This window comes from Biomphalaria glabrata, chromosome 7 (genome assembly GCF_947242115.1).
Source record: "Biomphalaria glabrata chromosome 7, xgBioGlab47.1, whole genome shotgun sequence".
In the NCBI taxonomy this organism is placed as follows: Eukaryota; Metazoa; Mollusca; class Gastropoda; family Planorbidae; genus Biomphalaria; species Biomphalaria glabrata.
This window is the reverse complement of record NC_074717.1, coordinates 21201833-21223523: the sequence shown is the minus strand read 5'-3', so window position 1 is coordinate 21223523 and position 21691 is coordinate 21201833. Positions and strand designations below refer to the sequence as shown.

Genomic DNA, 21691 nt, shown 5'->3' with positions numbered 1-21691 from the left:
AATAATAATAATAAGCAGTATTTCTCAGTATTTTCTTGCATTCTTCACTGCAGAAACGCATTCTCCTGACATCTAAAGCTCTTTATCCATCAGTGGAGTTCGGGGCGAAGCCCAGACGCCAAAAAGCGTTTTCTTGCATTTTTCACTGCAGAAACGCCAGCTCCTGACATCTACAGCTCACTATTCATCAGTGAGTTTCGGGGCGAAGCCCCGACGCTTAAAGCGTTTTCATGCATTTTTTACTGAAGAAACGCATTCTCCTGACGTTTACAGCTCATTATTAATCAGTGGAGTTCGGGGCGAAGCCCCGACGCCAAAAGCGTTTTCTTGCATTTTTTTTACTGCAGAAATGCCTGCTCCTGACAACTACAGCTCACTATTCATCAGTGATTTTCGGGGCGAAGCAGCGACGCTAAAAGCGTTTTCTTGCATTTTCATTTTTTTTTACATTTTGTAATTTCTTAACTATAATACAAAAAGAAAAATTATTGCTTTGTCCGATAAGGGAAAGGAGATGGCATGTATCGCCCCTCCCACCTTTTTCCTTTTATATTTACTAATCATAAAATTTGAGATTAGAGTGTGGTGCGACATAATATACAAATGGTTTCACATATCAATTATATAGATATTCAACTATTTTTGTTCACAAACTATGATTCCTCCATAAAAATAGGACCACTCCCCACTCAGAGGGCTAGAGCGGGGAGGGCAGTACATGCAATCGCCCCCCCCCTTTACCCCACGGAATCAGCCAAGATACCAGAAGGGGAGCGACATAATATCAAATGTATATATCAATTCAACTAATCTTGCTCACAAACTATGATTTCTCCATAAAAGTAGGACCGCCCCCCCCACTCAAAGGGTTTAGGTGGGAAGGGCAGTAGAGGTTTCGCCCCCCCCCACCAATCGGACAACAGGGGAACGACATAATATAGAGATCGGTTAAAATATCAATAAGTTTTAATCATATAGATATTTAATTGATTCTTTTAGCAAGCTGTGATTTTTACAGATAAATTGGACCGCCCCCCCACTCAAAAGTTTATGGTTGGGGGGGGGCGGATTGATGCTATCGCCCCCTCCCGACCCCACCAAATCGGCCAACATACTAGAGGGGGGGGCGAAATAATCTAAAAATAGTTTGAAATATAAATAATTAGTATATATTATTAACATAAGTAATAAATTCGTATACAAATTGTGTGACTTCTATACTAAAATTCGTCGGGGGGGTCGGCCGAGTGGGGGGGGGGCGATCGCCCCTACCGCCCCCCCCTGGATCCGCCAGTGGCTTGGGCTCCATTAATAAAGTGTGAATAGTCTTCTACCGAAATTGAAAAACACTAAATGTGGCTCAACAAAGATGGCTAAGACAGATTTTAGGAGTCAGTTATAGAGATCGGGTCTAAATCATAGAAAGCATATGCCGAACTGGGAGTCGAATCCTTAGTAAGGTTGTGACAGAGCGTCGCATGAGGTTTTGTTCTCCGACAAAATGAATTACGCAAAATAAGAGTTGCGGAAACAGCTCGCCGGAAAATGCGCCGAACGGTGCGAGAAGGTCTAAGTCAGTAAGAATAGCACATTAGGTTTTTGAAATAAAACTATTTAATAGCAAGATAATGCACTGTAGATACCTCAGAATATGCATTTTGTTGGTTTTAAATACCAGAAATAGTGCTTGGCGGCGGGGCTTCGCCCCGCGCTGGGGGAGCGCTGCGAGCTCCCCCAGACCCTCTTGCTAACAAGGGCAAGGAGTCTACAATAAACAATAAACGTCTTCCGAAAGGGTCAGAATGTAATAAAGATTAATTATGTACACATACACACACATATATAAATATATAATTTTTTTTCCGACGGGGGTGGGGGCGGATCGGGGGTGGGGGAATTCCCCCCAAACGCCCCCCCCCCCCCCAAAAAAAAATCCTGGCTACGCCCATGCATACATACATACATACATACGCCAAACATTCTGCTTTATATAATAGATATATGTCTATGGGGAAGACATATTAGGAACTTCATTTATTGCGTAAACACAAGCAGAGTTGCACTGACGCGCTAGTGTGCAAATGTACATATAATACCAATATGTTACACATATTTTTATATAGGCCCGTGTTGGCAACATTTGTATACTTTCACTGAACGGAAATGTGCTTAAAATAAAAATGTGGAATGTACCTAATGGTGTATCTAGATCAAGATTCTAATTGATTTTCTTTCTGGCATATAATTGTTGTATAGTAGGCCTATTATCATTTTGTTTATCAATCATCTTTCTTCTACAGTAGTACAACTCTTTAAAAATTAACCTACTGTAAGTAACATTCTGTTACAATCTTCTTTTTTTTTGGGTAACGTCTGTAATAGTAATCATAGGCCTATATATTATAATATAGATCTAGGCCTGATATAATACATTATATAACCCACAATATTATAAAAAGTGAAACCAACTAAATTAAGAGCAACCGTTAAATTTCTACGTAACAAATAAGTGGTTTCCAAATTAGACAGCTCTCCGTATAGTTGTTCCTATAGTCGTGTTATGAAGCCATCTACTCTACAATATTAATATAGGCCTATAGTTCTAGATCTTGACCAATCGAGATAGGACCAGGGCCCAGGGATTTACCGTCTCTACAATATTTAAAAAATCTATAATATCTGTCCCGTGAAGTCAATGTAGGTAGGATCTAATTACTAAATCTCGTGTCTCATAGTGGCGAAGGCTGTCTATGCTTGTACTAAGTATGGTAGATCTACCGGTTATAGAAGGCAATGCATTTGTTTTTCAAAAAAAGAGCCGCTTGGGTAGGCCGTATGCAACAGGATATTACTTATGCTTAGTAATAAATCAAAATTCAATAAAACGCGGTGGCTGATTGGTAAAGCGCTCTGCTGCTGAACTGGGTATCGAGCCCTGGTGAAGACTGGGATTTTTAATTCCGTAATCTTTAGTGCACCTCTGAGTCCACCCAGCTCTAATGGGTACCTGACATTTGTTGAGGAAAAGTAAAGGCGGTTGGTCGTTGTGCTGGCCACATGACACCCTCGTTAACCGTGGCCACACCAACAGATGACCTTTACATCCTCTGCCCTATAGATCGCAATGTTTGAAAGGGAAACTTGACTTTTAACGTCAAAGGAGAATACTAATCTGTCCAAATAAAGGATACTGATAGTGACAAAAATGAATAAGCCATTATTACTTTCTCTGTTCACCAACTTTCCATGTACGAGGTAAAGCTCAGAGGAACCCATGATTGTTATCTCTGTTTACCAACTTTCCATGTACGAGGTAAAGCTCAGAGGAAGCCATTATTACTTTCTCTGTTCACCAATTTGTCATGTACGAGGTAAAGCTCAGAAGAAGCCATTATTACTTTCTTTGTTCACCTTCTTGCCATGTACAAGGTGTAGCTCAGAATAAGCCATTATTACTTTATCTGTTTACCAACTTTCCATGTACGAGGTGTAGCTCAGAGGAAGCCATTATTACTTTCTCTGTTCACCAACTTTCCATGTACGAGGTAAAGCTCAGAGGAAGCCATGATTGTAGCTGTTCACCAGCTTGCATTGTACAGTATACTGATATAGCTTAGGGGCCTGTCATCGCAAAAAATTGAGTCCGAGGGAGCCGATTCTCTGTGACTTCATTTCGTGATGTGGGCAAACGTTTCGGGTGGGATCGCACTGCGTCACAGGCCGCAAGTGGCCCGCGTGTAGTAGTTTGGCATCATAACTCAAATACCTTTATCCTTTATTTATTTTATTAGTTTTTTAAAATTATAACTTATATATATACACATCTGAAACTGAATGTTAGTGTTGATTAGGTCTACAAGTGAGTGCCATGTCCACTTCTCAGGAAGAACATAAATCCAAAACTGACTAGATGACGTGTGCACAGGACAACGTTCACCAAGTGACGCAATGCTGGGATACTTGGGATTAGTTTTTATCTGTCTACCCATTGTGACAGGTGAGTCCGAGGGGAATGGTTCCAACAGGTGCTTCTAGTGTAGATAGTCGTCTGTCGTACAATATTGTGACAAATTAGTTATACAGATTTGACAGGTTAGTTTTTTGTAGAGTTTTTCATCGAACTGTTATATTAAAAAAAAGAATAAATGCAGTTTTCCATATTAAAAAAAATCACATAGCAAGAATAGTGTAGAGATTCTATTTAGAGACATAGGTCTATATCTAATTAGTCGTTAACTAATAATAAAAATACATTAAAAACATAGACTACAACAAGCGTTCAAAGCAGCAAGAAATAAGATTAATTTAGGGGAGATAATCACATTTTCTTACGAACTAAATTTTAAAAGTAGTAATTGGAAAGGAAATGTAAAAGCTGATACACTCTCCATGTAAATAATGTGTACCTCTATCTATAGTCTATGGCGAAACAGGGAGGCATGTTATATGTTTCAGCACCATATTGTCTGGAAATGTCACGCTATTTCGACTGCGCTATTTTTTTTTGTTTTTGGCAATGTTGAATCGGCACATTTTAGTCCGCGATATTTTGTAGGGGAACCCTAATTTTCCTATCTAACCCATACAGGAGTCCTACTACTTCCGGTTGTAAGCCAAACTGAAGCGTTGCTGGGAGACATTGTGACGCTGTCCTGCAGTCTAGAACACTTTGAGGAGAAGCTGAACCTCACGTTGAGAAATGTCAAAGAGCTGGTGATAGAGAGGAGCGAGAATGGAAGTGACAAATTCTACTCTCTACTTGTTTACGACACTGCTAATAAAAGTTGCACACACGTAAGTTTGGTGAAAAGCTCTACTCTCTACTTGTTTACGACACTGCTAATAAAAGCTGCACACACGTAAGTTTGGTGAAAAGCTCTACTCTCTACTTGTTTACGACACTGCTAATAAAAGCTGCACACACGTAAGTTTGGTGAAAAGCTCTACTCTCTACTTGTTTACGACACTGCTAATAAAAGCTGCACACACGTAAGTTTGGTGAAAAGCTCTACTCTCTACTTGTTTACGACACTGCTAATAAAAGCTGCACACACGTAAGTTTGGTGAAAAGCTCTACTCTCTACTTGTTTACGACACTGCTAAAAAAAACAGCACACACGTAAGTTTGGTGAAAAGCTCTACTCTCTACTTGTTTACGACACTGCTAATAAAAGCTGCACACACGTAAGTTTGGTGAAAAGCTCTACTCTCTACTTGTTTACGACACTGCTAATAAAAGCTGCACACACGTAAGTTTGGTGAAAAGCTCTACTCTCTACTTGTTTACGACACTGCTAATAAAAGCAGCACACACGTAAGTTTGGTGAAAAGCTCTACTCTCTACTTGTTTACGACACTGCTAATAAAAGCTGCACACACGTAAGTTTGGTGAAAAGCTCTACTCTCTACTTGTTTACGACACTGCTAATAAAAGCTGCACACACGTAAGTTTGGTGAAAAGCTCTACTCTCTACTTGTTTACGACACTGCTAATAAAAGCTGCACACACGTAAGTTTGGTGAAAAGCTCTACTCTCTACTTGTTTACGACACTGCTAATAAAAGCAGCACACACGTAAGTTTGGTGAAAAGCTCTACTCTCTACTTGTTTACGACACTGCTAATAAAAGCTGCACACACGTAAGTTTGGTGAAAAGCTCTACTCTCTACTTGTTTACGACACTGCTAATAAAAGCTGCACACACGTAAGTTTGGTGAAAAGCTCTACTCTCTACTTGTTTACGACACTGCTAATAAAAGCTGCACACACGTAAGTTTGGTGAAAAGCTCTACTCTCTACTTGTTTACGACACTGCTAATAAAAGCTGCACACACGTAAGTTTGGTGAAAAGCTCTACTCTCTACTTGTTTACGACACTGCTAATAAAAGCTGCACACACGTAAGTTTGGTGAAAAGCTCTACTCTCTACTTGTTTACGACACTGCTAAAAAAAACAGCACACACGTAAGTTTGGTGAAAAGCTCTACTCTCTACTTGTTTACGACACTGCTAATAAAAGCTGCACACACGTAAGTTTGGTGAAAAGCTCTACTCTCTACTTGTTTACGACACTGCTAATAAAAGCTGCACACACGTAAGTTTGGTGAAAAGCTCTACTCTCTACTTGTTTACGACACTGCTAATAAAAGCTGCACACACGTAAGTTTGGTGAAAAGCTCTACTCTCTACTTGTTTACGACACTGCTAATAAAAGCAGCACACACGTAAGTTTGGTGAAAAGCTCTACTCTCTACTTGTTTACGACACTGCTAATAAAAGCTGCACACACGTAAGTTTGGTGAAAAGCTCTACTCTCTACTTGTTTACGACACTGCTAATAAAAGCTGCACACACGTAAGTTTGGTGAAAAGCTCTACTCTCTACTTGTTTACGACACTGCTAATAAAAGCAGCACACACGTAAGTTTGGTGAAAAGCTCTACTCTCTACTTGTTTACGACACTGCTAATAAAAGCTGCACACACGTAAGTTTGGTTGGGTATAGCTTTGCTTCATGATTAGAACAAAAGCAACATAAGCAGCAAGAACAACAGCCACTGTAAGAACAGCAGCAGCAACACCAAAAAACTCCCCATTAACAATGACACCACCACCAACACCAAATTGTAATCAACAACAGCATTAGCAACAAAAACAACAGCAACAACAACGAAAACAACAGAAACAGCAGCAACAACAATAGCATCGATACCACCACCAACGAAATCAACAACAACAGCACAAAAAAAGTTAACAATAACACCACCTCCCCCATCAAAATCAACAACAACTTGTTTTCGGATTTCATTTCTTTCACAAGTACTACGTGTCTAAGTGTTGGTGTTTTCTGGGTATTTATGAACCGATTTATTGAAGTAATCATTACGTCTAAGATCAGAAGAGCTTACTGACACCACGGACATATAAACATTTAGACTTTGAAATAGTAAACATAATAACAACCATACGATTCAAAATACATGTACGATAATACATGTAGTTGGAAATGATTTTTAAGGAAACATTCAAACGGAAGAGGAATCCTTCTGAAGGTTTAAGTATTTGTCATTTTTAACAAATATTAATTGATTCACTATAAAACTGTATCGCTTGGCTAGCAAGCGTAGATTGGATATGATTATATAGGTTAAGAAAGTCTATATAGGAAATGATTATAGGTTGATAAAGTCTATCTAGAACATAATTATAGGTTAAGAAAGTCTATCTAGGTTATGATTATAGGTTAAGAAAGTCTACCTAGGATATGATTATAGGTTAAGAAAGTCTATTAATAATCTTTCTTTTCTTTCTTTCCTTTTTTCTCTTACTTTCGTATTTTCTTTATTCCTTTCTTAGTTCCTTCTTTCTTTCTTTGCTTATTTCTTACTTTTTTTTCCTGTTTACTTTTCTTCAGGTTAAATGGCAAGTGGCCGTAGATTTATTTTCTGAGAGCGTGGAACATCCGAAAGAATCTTGTTCAACGGAACAACCCTTGGGCAAGGACAGGATGTTTTTTCAAGCATTGCACCCAGTGGGTCTGTGCAGTGACAGGGGCTACTACAGGTGCCGAGCTGTGGACGATGGAAGACTGATTCTAACCCCGGCATACTTCCTGGAGGTTTACAAAGGTTAACCTTGACGATTGGGCGTTGTCGATGTCTGTCTTGTTGATTGGATGTAGCTTCTGTTGTTATAACTTAACACACGTTTACGCATACTCGCGTGGCCCTCCAGTTTGAACAAAATGTCACACGCAATGTGTGCACTCCAGGCATTCCATACTTTTCAGGCATAGTAGGAAACACAGTTCTTCATTTTTCTTAAACAGTCAAGTTTTACTTGCATCAAAGTCTAGACCTGTCCCAGGGGCGGACTGGCTAAATGGGCCGGCAGGGCCACCTAAAGGGCCTCATGCAGTGGCGTACCGAGGGTGCCAGGCGCCCGGGGCGGCATAGTCTGTTGGCGCCCCCCCCCTATTAGTATGCGTAATCTATATTTGCATTAAAACAATCACCAATCAATATATTCAATTTTTTTATTGTAAAAAAAAGTTAATGAACAATCTGAAGCAACATTAGCCATTTCTTATAGAACTACTTTTCGTGATCTTGCACTAGCAAAGTTGTCAATGACATCATCAAAATTAATTGTTTCGACCAGCTCCTTTTCTATGCTTAGCAATGCCAAGTCTGACAGACGCTCCTGACCCATTGAAGCTCTTAAATAAGTTAAAATGATTTTTAGTTTACTAAAAGAACGCTCACAGCTAGCAAGTGACACAGAGATTGTCAGCATAATTTGCAAAGCAATTCGCAAGTTTGGAAATATGTCATTGCCATATGAAATAATAAATGAAAGTAATTCTAATGGTCTGCTTGGGGTAGCATCTGGCCGGGTTTTCAGCAACATACTGCAGTCACTGATTTCTACGAACAGTTCAGTTCCATCGATATCAGTTTTATAAAAGTCAGCCAGCGTAGCACAGTGCTGTTGAATATCATTAGAGGTATCATTAGCAAACAATATGCTGATGTTGAATAGAAATCCAAACTTTTCATCTAACGTCTTCAGACGACCAAATCGTGTTGTCATCTCCTGGATTAGTCTATCAATAACTGATTTCATAATGCGAGTTATTTCTTCAACCGCAGCGAGTCCTGCATCACCAGCATTTTCACCAGGCATCTGTTTTCGACGTTTAATTCTTCCTTCTATCCTAATTCCCAATTTTTCACACAGAACTTTAGCTGCATTGACTGCAGTGATGCAAACATCTTCTCGAATGCTACTTAGCCGTTGCTGCAGTCCTTCTAAATCCAGTGCTGCGTCATGGAAATTCATTGATGGATCTTGCAGTCGTTTTTGAATCCGGTCAATTTTTGACAAAACTACATGCCAGAAATCAAGTAGAGTGATGAAATGGAAATTCATCAAATTTTGAAGCAAACTGTATGCATCATTCTGAGTCTCACTAGTTTGAGTACCATCTTCATACAGGTTTTCTAACAGCTGTAAAAATCCATCAAACTGTTCGTGGATTGCATTCACCGCAACTTGTCTTGCACTCCAGCGTGTTGGACATTCTCTCTTCAATGTAATTCCAAGCAATTCTTTCATTTTCTCCCATCGAACAGTTGAAGCATTGAAAAAAACGTACATTTTCTCAACTGTACCAAAAAATGTAACAACAACTGGATCCTGTTTGCAGCATGTAATCCATCTAAATTCAAGCTATGGTTGTTACAATTAACAAACGATGCTTGAGGATTTCGAATGGCAATTCTTTGTTGGAGCCCGGACAGTTCTCCTGCCATTACAGCTGCGTTATCATAACACTGAGATCGACAGTCAGCTATAGGAAGGTTGTCTGCTTGCAACTGTTCAACAATAACATTTTCTAGTGTTGCTGCATCTTTTGCATGAAGCTGAATAAAACCAAGAAAAGATTCTTTGATGGTCACTTTTTTGGTTTTGAAATTAACATCAACAAACCTAATAACTTCTGATAACTGTTCCCGGTGTGCTAGATCAGGTGTTGAATCTAGCATTAGTCCATAATATTTGTTTCGTCGAATATCACAGAGTATCTGCTTTCTGACAGTAGATGCAAGAAGAGTTCACCTTTAAACAATATTAAATTAAATAAATGTGAAATTTTCTAATTAGTTACACTTCCAAAAACGCGTCTGCTTTAATCTGCAGCGTAATCGCTGCCTATTATCGCTTACTTTAAAATGCATAGGGAATTTGACATATTTTACCGTACAAATCTAGCAAAACATTTACGAGACTGATAGCCTATTCATGGGTGCTCTCCCCTATATAGAGCGTGTAATACCCAGATCTAAATCTGTATTTACTAGTTAATTTAAAGTGTTTTAAAATGACAATTTCAATGTACATTGTAATGTGATAACTCTTATTTGATATTTGTTATCATAATCCTCAAATATACTTTCTTTCATAAGCTGCTCAACACATATTTACAAATATTCAACATTACAATGATTGCACACGTTAAATACATTCTAATTGAGAATTAATTTTATCTGCATGCTTAAAACTTAGTATTTATAGTTCTACGTTATCCAAAATAAACAACAAAAACAACTTACTTTTCCTTTAATTAATACAAAAATTTACCCGGATTTATCTGTAAATAATTTGTTATTGGCAACTGTGCCATGTGAGTTCATTTTTATATATTATTTCAAGAGTATCCAATTGTCACCCCTTATTTTACTCTACAACACATCAATGTTTTATTAACCTACCGCACTCTTTCTCGTTAACACGATAGGCGGATTTTTTTAATACAGGGGGAATAAAAAAATGACAGCAAACTTCTACACCATCGCACAATGCGACAAGAGCTTGCAACAATCACAATAGCCTCGATGACACAGTTCCATACATCAAAGAAGTTTTCCGATCCATGCCGCTAAAAGTATGGTGTAATGTTTTGCTAGTAAAATTAGTATGGTGTAACGTTTTGGTTAATTTGATGGAACCAAAATTATTTATAGAAACATATTGAGAGAGAGAATCAGAGAACAGAAAAAAGAGAGAGGAGATTCTACTTGCGTAAATAAGTTCGCAATATGTGCCAGATTTAAAGTTGTTGTCTGCTTTTGAAAAGTTGTTTTTTTTCACTTGGGTGTCACCCCCTTATGGGTGTCACCCGGTGCGGACCACACCCCCCGCACCTGCCTAGTGACGCCACTGGTAATACCCATTTTGGCGCCCCCTACTCTCCGGCGCCCGGGGCGGATGCCCCCCCCCTCGGTATGCCACTGGCCTCATGAATGCCACTATAGAACGTATTAAATTGTTAAAGGTTTGATTATATTCTCTCTGAGAGTCGTGTTTAAACAAAAAAATCTTATACAGACTCTACAGTGTAATGCTAATTTAATCGAACACATTTTCCGAAATAATGTAATAGCCTACATCCGAGTACATCCTTTTAGGACCTACACACTTAGCGATATAAAACATCATAAGGACTATGGTTCTCATTAAGATACAGAGTTCATTGTATGCATGCGTTCAGTTATCGATACATCATTAAACTTAACAGAATGATTTTGAGGACAGATAGACCTAGAATTGGTCTATCCTATGATATACAGTTTGTGAGTCGGATTGTATAGAAATGCCCGGACCTATCTTAACCCCCAGTCCGCCTCTGCCTGTGCCATTGAGTTTATTGACCTAGAGACGATGTACATTTCCATCACTCATACGAACCGCATCTCATCGTCGTGTCCAGTGGAACTTCTCGTATTGGGAGTGAAAGTGTCGAGGGATTGGACAGTCGTGTCGAGGGATTGGACAGTCGTGTCGAGGGATTGGACAGTCGTGTCGAGGGATTGGACAGTCGTGTCGAGGGATTGGACAGTCGTGTCGAGGGATCGGACAGTACCGTGTCGAGGGATTGGACAGTACCATGTCGAGGGATTGGACAGTACCGTGTCGAGGGATTGGACAGTACCGTGTCGAGGGATCGGACAGTACCGTGTCGAGGGATCGGACAGTACCGTGTCGAGGGATTGGACAGTACCGTGTCGAGGGATTGGACAGTCGTGTCGAGGGATTGGACAGTACCGTGTCGAGGGATTGGACAGTACCGTGTCGAGGGATCGGACAGTACCGTGTCGAGGGATTGGACAGTCGTGTCGAGGGATCGGACAGTACCGTGTCGAGGGATCGGACAGTACCGTGTCGAGGGATCGGACAGTACCGTGTCGAGGGATTGGACAGTACCGTGTCGAGGGATTGGACAGTCGTGTCGATTGATTGGACAGTCGTGTCGAGGGATCGGACAGTACCGTGTCGAGGGATCGGACAGTACCGTGTCGAGGGATTGGACAGTACCGTGTCGAGGGATCGGACAGTACCGTGTCGAGGGATTGGACAGTCGTGTCGAGGGATCGGACAGTACCGTGTCGAGGGATCGGACAGTACCGTGTCGAGGGATCGGACAGTACCGTGTCGAGGGATCGGACAGTACCGTGTCGAGGGATTGGACAGTACCGTGTCGAGGGATTTGACAGTCGTGTCGAGGGATCGGACAGTACCGTGTCGAGGGATTGGACAGTCGTGTCGAGGGATCGGACAGTACCGTATCGAGGGATTGGACAGTCGTGTCGAGGGATAGGACAGTCGTGTCGAGGGATCGGACAGTCGTGTCGAGGGATCGGACAGTACCGTGTCGAGGGATCGGACAGTCGTGTCGAGGGATTGGACAGTCGTGTCGAGGGATTGGACAGTCGTGTCGAGGGATTGGACAGTCGTGTCGAGGGATTGGACAGTCGTGTCGAGGGATCGGACAGTACCGTGTCGAGGGATCGGACAGTACCGTGTCGAGGGATCGGACAGTACCGTGTCGAGGGATTGGACAGTCGTGTCGAGGGATCGGACAGTACCTTGTCGAGGGATCGGACAGTGCCGTGTCGAGGGATTGGACAGTCGTGTCGAGGGATCGGACAGTCGTGTCGAGGGATTGGACAGTCGTGTCGAGGGATCGGACAGTCGTGTCGAGGGATTGGACAGTCGTGTCGAGGGATTGGACAGTCGTGTCGAGGGATTGGACAGTCGTGTCGAGGGATTGGACAGTCGTGTCCAGGGATTGGACAGTCGTGTCGAGGGATAGGACAGTACCGTGTCGAGGGATCGGACAGTACCGTGTCGAGGGATCGGACAGTCGTGTCGAGGGATTGGACAGTCGTGTCGAGGGATTGGACAGTCGTGTCGAGGGATTGGACAGTATCGTGTCGAGGGATTGGACAGTACCGTGTCGAGGGATTGGACAGTCGTGTCGAGGGATTGGACAGTCGTGTCGAGGGATTGGACAGTCGTGTCGAGGGATTGGACAGTCGTGTCGAGGGATTGGACAGTACCGTGTCGAGGGATTGGACAGTCGTGTCGAGGGATTGGACAGTCGTATCGAGGGATTGGACAGTACCGTGTCGAGGGATTGGACAGTGCCGTGTCGAGGGATCGGACAGTACCGTGTCGAGGGATCGGACAGTCGTGTCGAGGGATCGGACAGTGCCGTGTCGAGGGATTGGACAGTCGTGTCGAGGGATCGGACAGTCGTGTCGAGGGATAGGACAGTACCGTGTCGAGGGATTGGACAGTCGTGTCGAGGGATCGGACAGTCGTGTCGAGGGATCGGACAGTCGTGTCGAGGGATTGGACAGTACCGTGTCGAGGGATTGGACAGTCGTGTCGAGGGATTGGACAGTCGTATCGAGGGATTGGACAGTACCGTGTCGAGGGATTGGACAGTGCCGTGTCGAGGGATCGGACAGTACCGTGTCGAGGGATCGGACAGTCGTGTCGAGGGATCGGACAGTGCCGTGTCGAGGGATTGGACAGTCGTGTCGAGGGATCGGACAGTCGTGTCGAGGGATAGGACAGTACCGTGTCGAGGGATTGGACAGTCGTGTCGAGGGATCGGACAGTCGTGTCGAGGGATCGGACAGTCGTGTCGAGGGATTGGACAGTCGTGTCGAGGGATTGGACAGTCGTGTCGAGGGATTGGACAGTCGTGTCGAGGGATTGGACAGTCGTGTCGAGGGATTGGACAGTGCCGTGTCGAGGGATTGGACAGTCGTGTCGAGGGATCGGACAGTACCGTGTCGAGGGATCGGACAGTCGTGTCGAGGGATCGGACAGTGCCGTGTCGAGGGATCGGACAGTCGTGTCGAGGGATCGGACAGTGCCGTGTCGAGGGATTGGACAGTCGTGTCGAGGGATTGGACAGTCGTGTCGAGGGATCGGACAGTCGTGTCGAGGGATTGGACAGTCGTGTCGAGGGATTGGACAGTCGTGTCGAGGGATTGGACAGTCGTGTCGAGGGATTGGACAGTCGTGTCGAGGGATTGGACAGTCGTGTCGAGGGATTGGACAGTCGTGTCGAGGAATCGGACAGTACCGTGTCGAGGGATCGGACAGTACCGTGTCGAGGGATTGGACAGTACCGTGTCGAGGGATCGGACAGTACCGTGTCGAGAGATTGGACAGTCGTGTCGAGGGATCGGACAGTACCTTGTCGAGGGATCGGACAGTACCGTGTCGAGGGATCGGACAGTACCCTGTCGAGGGATCGGACAGTACCGTGTCGAGGGATTGGACAGTACCGTGTCGAGGGATTGGACAGTCGTGTCGAGGGATCGGACAGTACCGTGTCGAGGGATTGGACAGTCGTGTCGAGGGATAGGACAGTCGTGTCGAGGGATCGGACAGTCGTGTCGAGGGATCGGACAGTACCGTGTCGAGGGATCGGACAGTCGTGTCGAGGGATCGGACAGTGCCGTGTCGAGGGATTGGACAGTCGTGTCGAGGGATCGGACAGTCGTGTCGAGGGATTGGACAGTCGTGTCGAGGGATTGGACAGTCGTGTCCAGGGATTGGACAGTCGTGTCGAGGGATAGGACAGTACCGTGTCGAGGGATCGGACAGTACCGTGTCGAGGGATCGGACAGTCGTGTCGAGGGATTGGACAGTCGTGTCGAGGGATTGGACAGTCGTGTCGAGGGATTGGACAGTACCGTGTCGAGGGATTGGACAGTACCGTGTCGAGGGATTGGACAGTCGTGTCGAGGGATTGGACAGTCGTGTCGAGGGATTGGACAGTCGTGTCGAGGGATTGGACAGTCGTGTCGAGGGATTGGACAGTACCGTGTCGAGGGATTGGACAGTCGTGTCGAGGGATTGGACAGTCGTATCGAGGGATTGGACAGTACCGTGTCGAGGGATTGGACAGTGCCGTGTCGAGGGATCGGACAGTACCGTGTCGAGGGATCGGATAGTCGTGTCGAGGGATCGGACAGTCGTGTCGAGGGATCGGACAGTGCCGTGTCGAGGGATTGGACAGTCGTGTCGAGGGATAGGACAGTACCGTGTCGAGGGATTGGACAGTCGTGTCGAGGGATCGGACAGTCGTGTCGAGGGATCGGACAGTCGTGTCGAGGGATTGGACAGTCGTGTCGAGGGATTGGACAGTCGTGTCGAGGGATTGGACAGTCGTGTCGAGGGATTGGACAGTCGTGTCGAGGGATTGGACAGTCGTGTCGAGGGATAGGACAGTACCGTGTCGAGGGATCGGACAGTACCGTGTCGAGGGATCGGACTTTGAAAAGTCGTGTCGAGGGCCGTTGGTTCCTTAACAAAAACTTTCGGGACAAAATAAAAATCTGGATTCATACGAGTATCAGAAAACCTAGATTCTGGGTTTAAAAAATCCTAAGTGCATTTTTTAAAAAATACAATGCTTTAAAATTCCTTTATGTATTTAAACTTTTAATTTTTTTCGGAACTCGATGGATTTCTATGATGTTCTTTTTTCTTATATTCGCTATAACTGGGAGACTTACAGATTTAGCCTTTATTCTTTTAGGTCAAATGGACGCCATCACTAAGCTTGGTGAACCGTGCAACTATAGTTTGAAGGGCTCAATCACTAGTAATAGTGTATCTATGGTTCACATTGGTTAAGCTATATTGATACGAAATATTTCACTGAGTTAGGTTGAAGGTCCAACAAGAGTCTGATTTTGGTTTTGGAGAGAGAGAGAGAGAGAGAGAGAGAGAGAGAAAGTACTTATTAGCATTTGATAATTATAACATTTAATCATAGTTCTCGAAGGGACGAAGTGTTTGAGTGAAAAGCGCCTGGGATTTCGGGTTCGAATCTTAATGAAGAATCGAAGTTTGAATTTCGGAATTATTAAGATTCCCATGAATCCACCAAACTCCAGTGGATACCTTGTATTAGTTGGGGAGAATTAAGGCGGTTGGTCGTTGAGTGGGTCAGATGACACGTTCGTTAATCATCGGCCATAGCCAGAGATGACCTTTACATCATCTGTCCTATAAATCGCAAGGTCTGAAAGGGAAATTTTACTCTTTACTTTTTTAGTTCTGTAAGACTATATTTGAGTACTGTGACTGTTCAAACTCTTTCTGTTCTGTTCAGAGAAACCAAAGCTGAAGGCGTACACTGTACAAACTTGGCGGATGTCTAATCAAAAATGCTTTTTTCAAAATTTTACCTGTGTTGTCCATGTAAGTAACTTTAGAACACATCTGTTGTTTAGTCTGTATAAGTAGATATCTGGGTATTCAATACCAGCCGTTTATTATCTAAGCCTACATAAACTTTAAGGCAGAAAGCAATTCGTATCTCTTGTTCTCTCAGTTCGCTGCCTGGTAAACTTCTGAGTAGATAATCACGTTTGTTGTGCTAGTAGACAGCTCAGTTTGCTGGTAAACAAGAAGAACTCTTCAGTACTACGATAGCTCAGTTTGCTGGTAAACAAGAAGAACTCTTCAGTACTACGATAGCTCAGTTTGCTGGTAAACAAGAAGAACTCTTCAGTACTACGATAGCTCAGTTTGCTAGAAACAAGAGGAACTCTTCAGTACTACAATAGTTCAGTTTGCAGGTAAACAAGAGGGTTTCTTCAATACTTCGATAGTTCAGTTTGCTAGAAACAAGAGGAGCTCTTCAGTACTACGATAGTTCAGTTTGCAGGTAAACAAGAGGGTTTCTTCAATACTACGATAGTTCAGTTTGCAGGTAAACAAGAGGGTTTCTTCAATACTACGATAGTTCAGTTTGCAGGTAAACAAGAGGGTTTCTTCAATACTACGATAGTTCAGTTTGCCAGAAACAAGAGGAACTCTTCAATACTTCGATAGTTCAGTTTGCTAGAAACAAGAGGAGCTCTTCAGTACTACGATAGTTCAGTTTGCAGGTAAACAAGAGGATTTCTTCAATACTACGATAGTTCAGTTTGCAGGTAAACAAGAGGAACTCTTCAGTACTACGATAGTTCAGTTTGCCAGAAACAAGAGGAACTCTTCAGTACTATGATAGTTCAGTTTGCCAGAAACAAGAGAAACTCTTCAGTACTACGATAGTTCAGTTTGCCAGAAACAAGAGGAACTCTTCAGTACTACGATAGTTCAGTTTGCCAGAAACAAGAGGAACTCTTCAGTACTACGATAGTTCAGTTTACCAGAAACAAGAGGAACTCTTCAGTACTATGATAGTTCAGTTTGCCAGAAACAAGAGGAACTCTTCAGTAGCCTACTACGATAGTTCAGTTTGCAGGTAAACAAGAGGATTTCTTCAATACTACGATAGTTCAGTTTGCCAGAAACAAGAGGAACTCTTCAGTAGCCTACTACGATAGTTCAGTTTGCAGGTAAACAAGAGGATTTCTTCAATACTACGATAGTTCAGTTTGCCAGAAACAAGAGGAACTCTTCAGTACTACGACGGTACGGTTAGGCTGTTAGACGTAATTGATTTTGGAAAGATAATCCTCATGACGGAAAAAGGGGGTGGGGTGGCTGAGTGGTAAATCGCTTGGCATCTGAACCGGGTTTGAATCTAGGTGAAGCCTGTTATTTTTAATTTCGGGTTTTGAAGGACACACACTGAGTCCAGCCAACTATAATGGGTACCTGACTTTAGTTGGGAATTTTTGGTTTCTCAGACCCGTCGAGACGGAGATCATCAAGTCTAGGGCAGTCAAACAGACTATGAGACACGGTTCCCTCTTCTTCCCCACAGCGGGGGCACCGTGAGTCAAAGTCTGTCCATAGCGTGAGAAATATGAGCCAACAGGACAGTGGCCTGTCCTTCATTGTGCTATAATAGCGTGCTCAGGCTTGGACAGCCTCCACCACGGGGAAGTGCGGTCAGGGCGCCTCATGCGCTCCCAGACTCCACTGGCTTTTTGGGACTTGTCCCAGCACTCAAACCACTTTTCCATTTGATAATGGTAAAAGATGGGACAGAACATTGCTACACAAATGCGGACGTCTGTTGACAACCAGAAGTGGAGAACTATTGTTTAAGCATTGCGAAGAGCTCTCCCTAACTATTTAATAACGAAGTCAGTGGTTCCAAATAATGAGTCACTTATGATTCTTCGTCCACTCTGACCTACATTACATCTAATGAACTTGCAAGAATAGTCGAAGCCTGAATACAGTTGGGCGTATAATGTTCGCAGACATATGTCAAGTATCTGTTGGATGACATGGACCTAGGGCTTCGTAGAACTAGAGATCTCTCAAATGTCATTTGTGGTCTCTATAACCTTTCATTCTTCTGCCGACCTGACATTTCCCACTAAATCTTGCTGCGTGACAAGACATTAAAAAAGTTCCGAAGATCACTTCATTCAAAACATGACTTTGTTTCCTCAAATATGTCTGACCATCTGTTTTTTTTCTTACATTGACTTACAATTTTTTAAAAATGTTGAAATTATCATTTTATCTAGTAACTAAAAGCTTAAATAGGTAACAAAATGTCCACGAAAAGAAAGAATGTTGTCTCTGCAGCAACTGTCCATAACTATAATTCTTACATTAAACTCACTTGTTCTGTGTTATTTCTTTGGTCTCATTAATTGTATGAACATCTCGGCCAATTAGGGTGTCATATTACTATTAAAATTCTATTCCTGTAGAACTTTTTTTTTTAGGAATAGGTAATTATCATTTTTTGCGAGCAGACATTTTTTTTTCTTGGGGTGAAATGCGCCACTTTTGGCGCATTCTCCATAGGTCGGCCACCCGTGGGTTAGGGATTACATGGAGTCTGGTTTAAAAAAAACGCTCCTCCCCCTTTAAAAAGTTCTGGATCTGCTAGTGCCTTGTGTGTTTGAGGAGATATTGTAAAAAAAATAATTAAACAAACTTCAAAGTTTTTGCTTCTGTTCTATTCGAACACAATTAATTTTATTTTTAAAGAGCGGGTTAAAAATATAATTATTTTCTAAGTATGGATAGGAAACTCAAGTTATAGGAACTTGAATTTTTGTTTCCCAAAGGGGTCAAAGACCTTGAATATCACCTGGAAATACCAGGGCAATGTGACAGACTCGCTCTACAAGCAGCGAATCATTTCAGTCTCCGAAGACTTCTGCACCCAATTTGAACACACACTTCAAGTGACGACGAGAAGACGGAAGTCTGATCAGTGGCCAGCATGCGAGGTGCAGTTCAATGACGCCGTGATATACGCCAGGAATAAGGAACTCGGTAATCTAGATACACAATATACACACTAGTTGTGACTCTTTACTTTGTCAACATAAACAATAGTTGTGGGTCTTTACTTTGTCAACATAAACAATAGTTGTGACTCTTTACTTTGTCAACATAAACTATAGTTGTGACTCTTTACTTTGTCAACATAAACTATAGTTGAGTCTTTACTTTGTCAACATAAACAATAGTTGTGAGTCTTTACTTTGTCAACATAAACAATAGTTGTGGGTCTTTACTTTGTCAACATAAACAATAGTCGTGACTCTTTACTTTGTCAACATAAACAATAGTTGTGACTCTTTACTTTGTCAACATAAACTATAGTTGTGACTCTTTACTTTGTCGACATAAACTATAGTTGAGTCTTTACTTTGTCAACATAAACAATAGTTGTGAGTCTTTACTTTGTCTACATAAACAATAAGTTGTGATTCCTTGAATCCTGTCTACATGAACAATAGTTGTAATTTTTGACTCTGTCTACATAAACATTTGTTATTCCATGCTTACATTTGACACTCGAGAAATACAACTCAATCCATTGAAATCTATAAGAACAAGATTACAAAGACAGTTTGTGTGGAAACACCAACTCAAAATCGGCCCCCGAAGTGGTCCACCCAGGAAGGTAAAAAGGCAAATATCAATATTTTCAGAAAGAACATCAGAATTAAATTCTATCAAAGACAAATGACAGAGAAGAATGGAGAAAGATGGTTGACAGATCTTGTATGGTGCCCCAGAGGTCCTGCAGACCAATGGTTAGGTGAAAGTGAATGTGAGGTTCATTTTGAACCTAGCGTAATTGATGTCTTATAATGAATATGTAATTAATTAAATTGTTTTGTAAAGAGTCAATCTCTTATTCAAATCCTCAAAAAAAAAAAAAAGAAAAAAAAAATTCTGTAAAAAAAAAAAAAGAAAACAAAAATCTTTTTTAGCGGCCCCCGTAAGGGGAAAAAGCCGCTATTAGGTTTGTGCAAAATGTCCGTCTGTCCGTCTGTCCGTCTGTCCGTCTGTCACACTCAGATCTCATAAACTAGGAGAGATATGAAAAATATTATTTCATCATTAAATCCGGCTTGAAAAGTTTAGGTGCAACGGCTACTTTTGGTTTTCTAAAAGCAAACCGTTTAATTTATAAAATTAATTATGCAAGCGATTTTTTCATAAAAATACACCAATTCTAAAACAATTACGTAAATGTAAGGGAGGCAATGTTACAATATGCTAACAAAGATGGACAATTTTTGTGTATTTTCAGTATCACTAAGTCAAATATATTTTTAAAATGTACAGGAAATGTTTACAACAAATACAAATAATAGTTAAAGACGTTTTTTCTGGTCAACTAGCTGCTAAAATTAAAAGAAAACATTTCTGTTTGTTTATAAAGGCTAATAATGCACTTTGTATGTAAATATCACGCACATTTTTTTAAATGGACTTTTTATGCAGCGATTTTCGTGCAGTAGCGTAACGTCGCAACATGATCAGGTGCTAAACCAATTCCTTAAACTTTTTTTAAAAATCAGATTTTATTTATTTTTTGTTTAGTGCTCCCATCCGAATAAAAGAAGCTTATTTTTGTGCGTTTTGTCTGTTGGTCGGTCTGTCCGTCACGATTAGATTTAAAAAACTAGAACTCTAAAAGCTATTGAAAATCTGATTTACCCTTTAATGTTCCTCCCATAACATCTCAATAGTTTTAAGTATCTAAAATTGATTGTTCCGGATTTTTTTGTGCAAAACTAATCAACGCCAACAAATGTTTGTTTGCTCTTCTAACTTATATTACATTCAATTTCCATGCTTAAACGTTGCAAAAACACATTATCAATAATATGTTGTTCCGTTTTTTATGTAAATAGCATATTAATGCTAAATCATAATCTCTATACTGACTTATATTTCATTAAGTGTAAAAATGTTCCGGATATTGTTTTATAAAACATGAATTATGCCTAATGATTGTTTGAAATCGCATAAGGCTTTTAAAAAAAGTAATTTACTAGAATTGATTACTGAAAATTACTTTTTAGACATTTAATTTTCTTGTAAAACATAACATAGAAGTTTTGTAATCGATAAAGAAAGTTCCGGATTTTGTTTCTTACAAATCGTCGCCAGAAATTTCCGAATTTATTTAAAAATCTACTAACGCCAAATAATTGTTTGAACTCCCTCTTCTAATTAATAAATAAATAATCTTCTCATTTACGAAATAATGTTTTTACGAATTTTTACGAAAAATATTTTAACTCACTACTCTCTTACAGTACATTTAACTTTCTACCTAAAACATTAAAAAATCTAATTATCGTTAATATTATGTTCCGATTTTTAAGGAAAACAGAATCCAAACACCAAAGTAAGGTATGAAAATCTCTCCACGTGGCTGTAGTACATCTAATTTTTATACGAGACCATCCAAAAAATTTAATTAACGGTATTACATTTATCTGAAATTCTCTTTTTCTTTTACTATTTATACAAACATCCGGAACAATCTATTATATAAACTTTTCAATTGTGTTCATACCTAAAAATTATTGCGATGTTTTGAAACGTAAAATAAAGGTTAATCAATTTTTAATAACTTTTAGTTGTTT

General features: G+C 41.3%; 1 protein-coding gene across 2 annotated transcripts in view; it reads left to right on the top strand.

The window, feature by feature from the left end:
• Positions 1–3847: 3847 nt before the first annotated feature.
• Positions 3848–21691, top strand: part of LOC106051357 (uncharacterized) — a 56248-nt gene continuing 38404 nt past the window's right edge. For both annotated transcript variants that reach the window (XM_056036358.1, XM_056036357.1), the window contains exons 1-5: positions 3848–3997; positions 4589–4794; positions 7414–7627; positions 15985–16073; positions 18860–19070. In XM_056036358.1, coding sequence (XP_055892333.1) covers positions 3949–3997; positions 4589–4794; positions 7414–7627; positions 15985–16073; positions 18860–19070 — 769 coding nt within the window. In that variant the 5' untranslated portion in view covers positions 3848–3948. The remainder of the gene's footprint in view (positions 3998–4588; positions 4795–7413; positions 7628–15984; positions 16074–18859; positions 19071–21691) is intronic.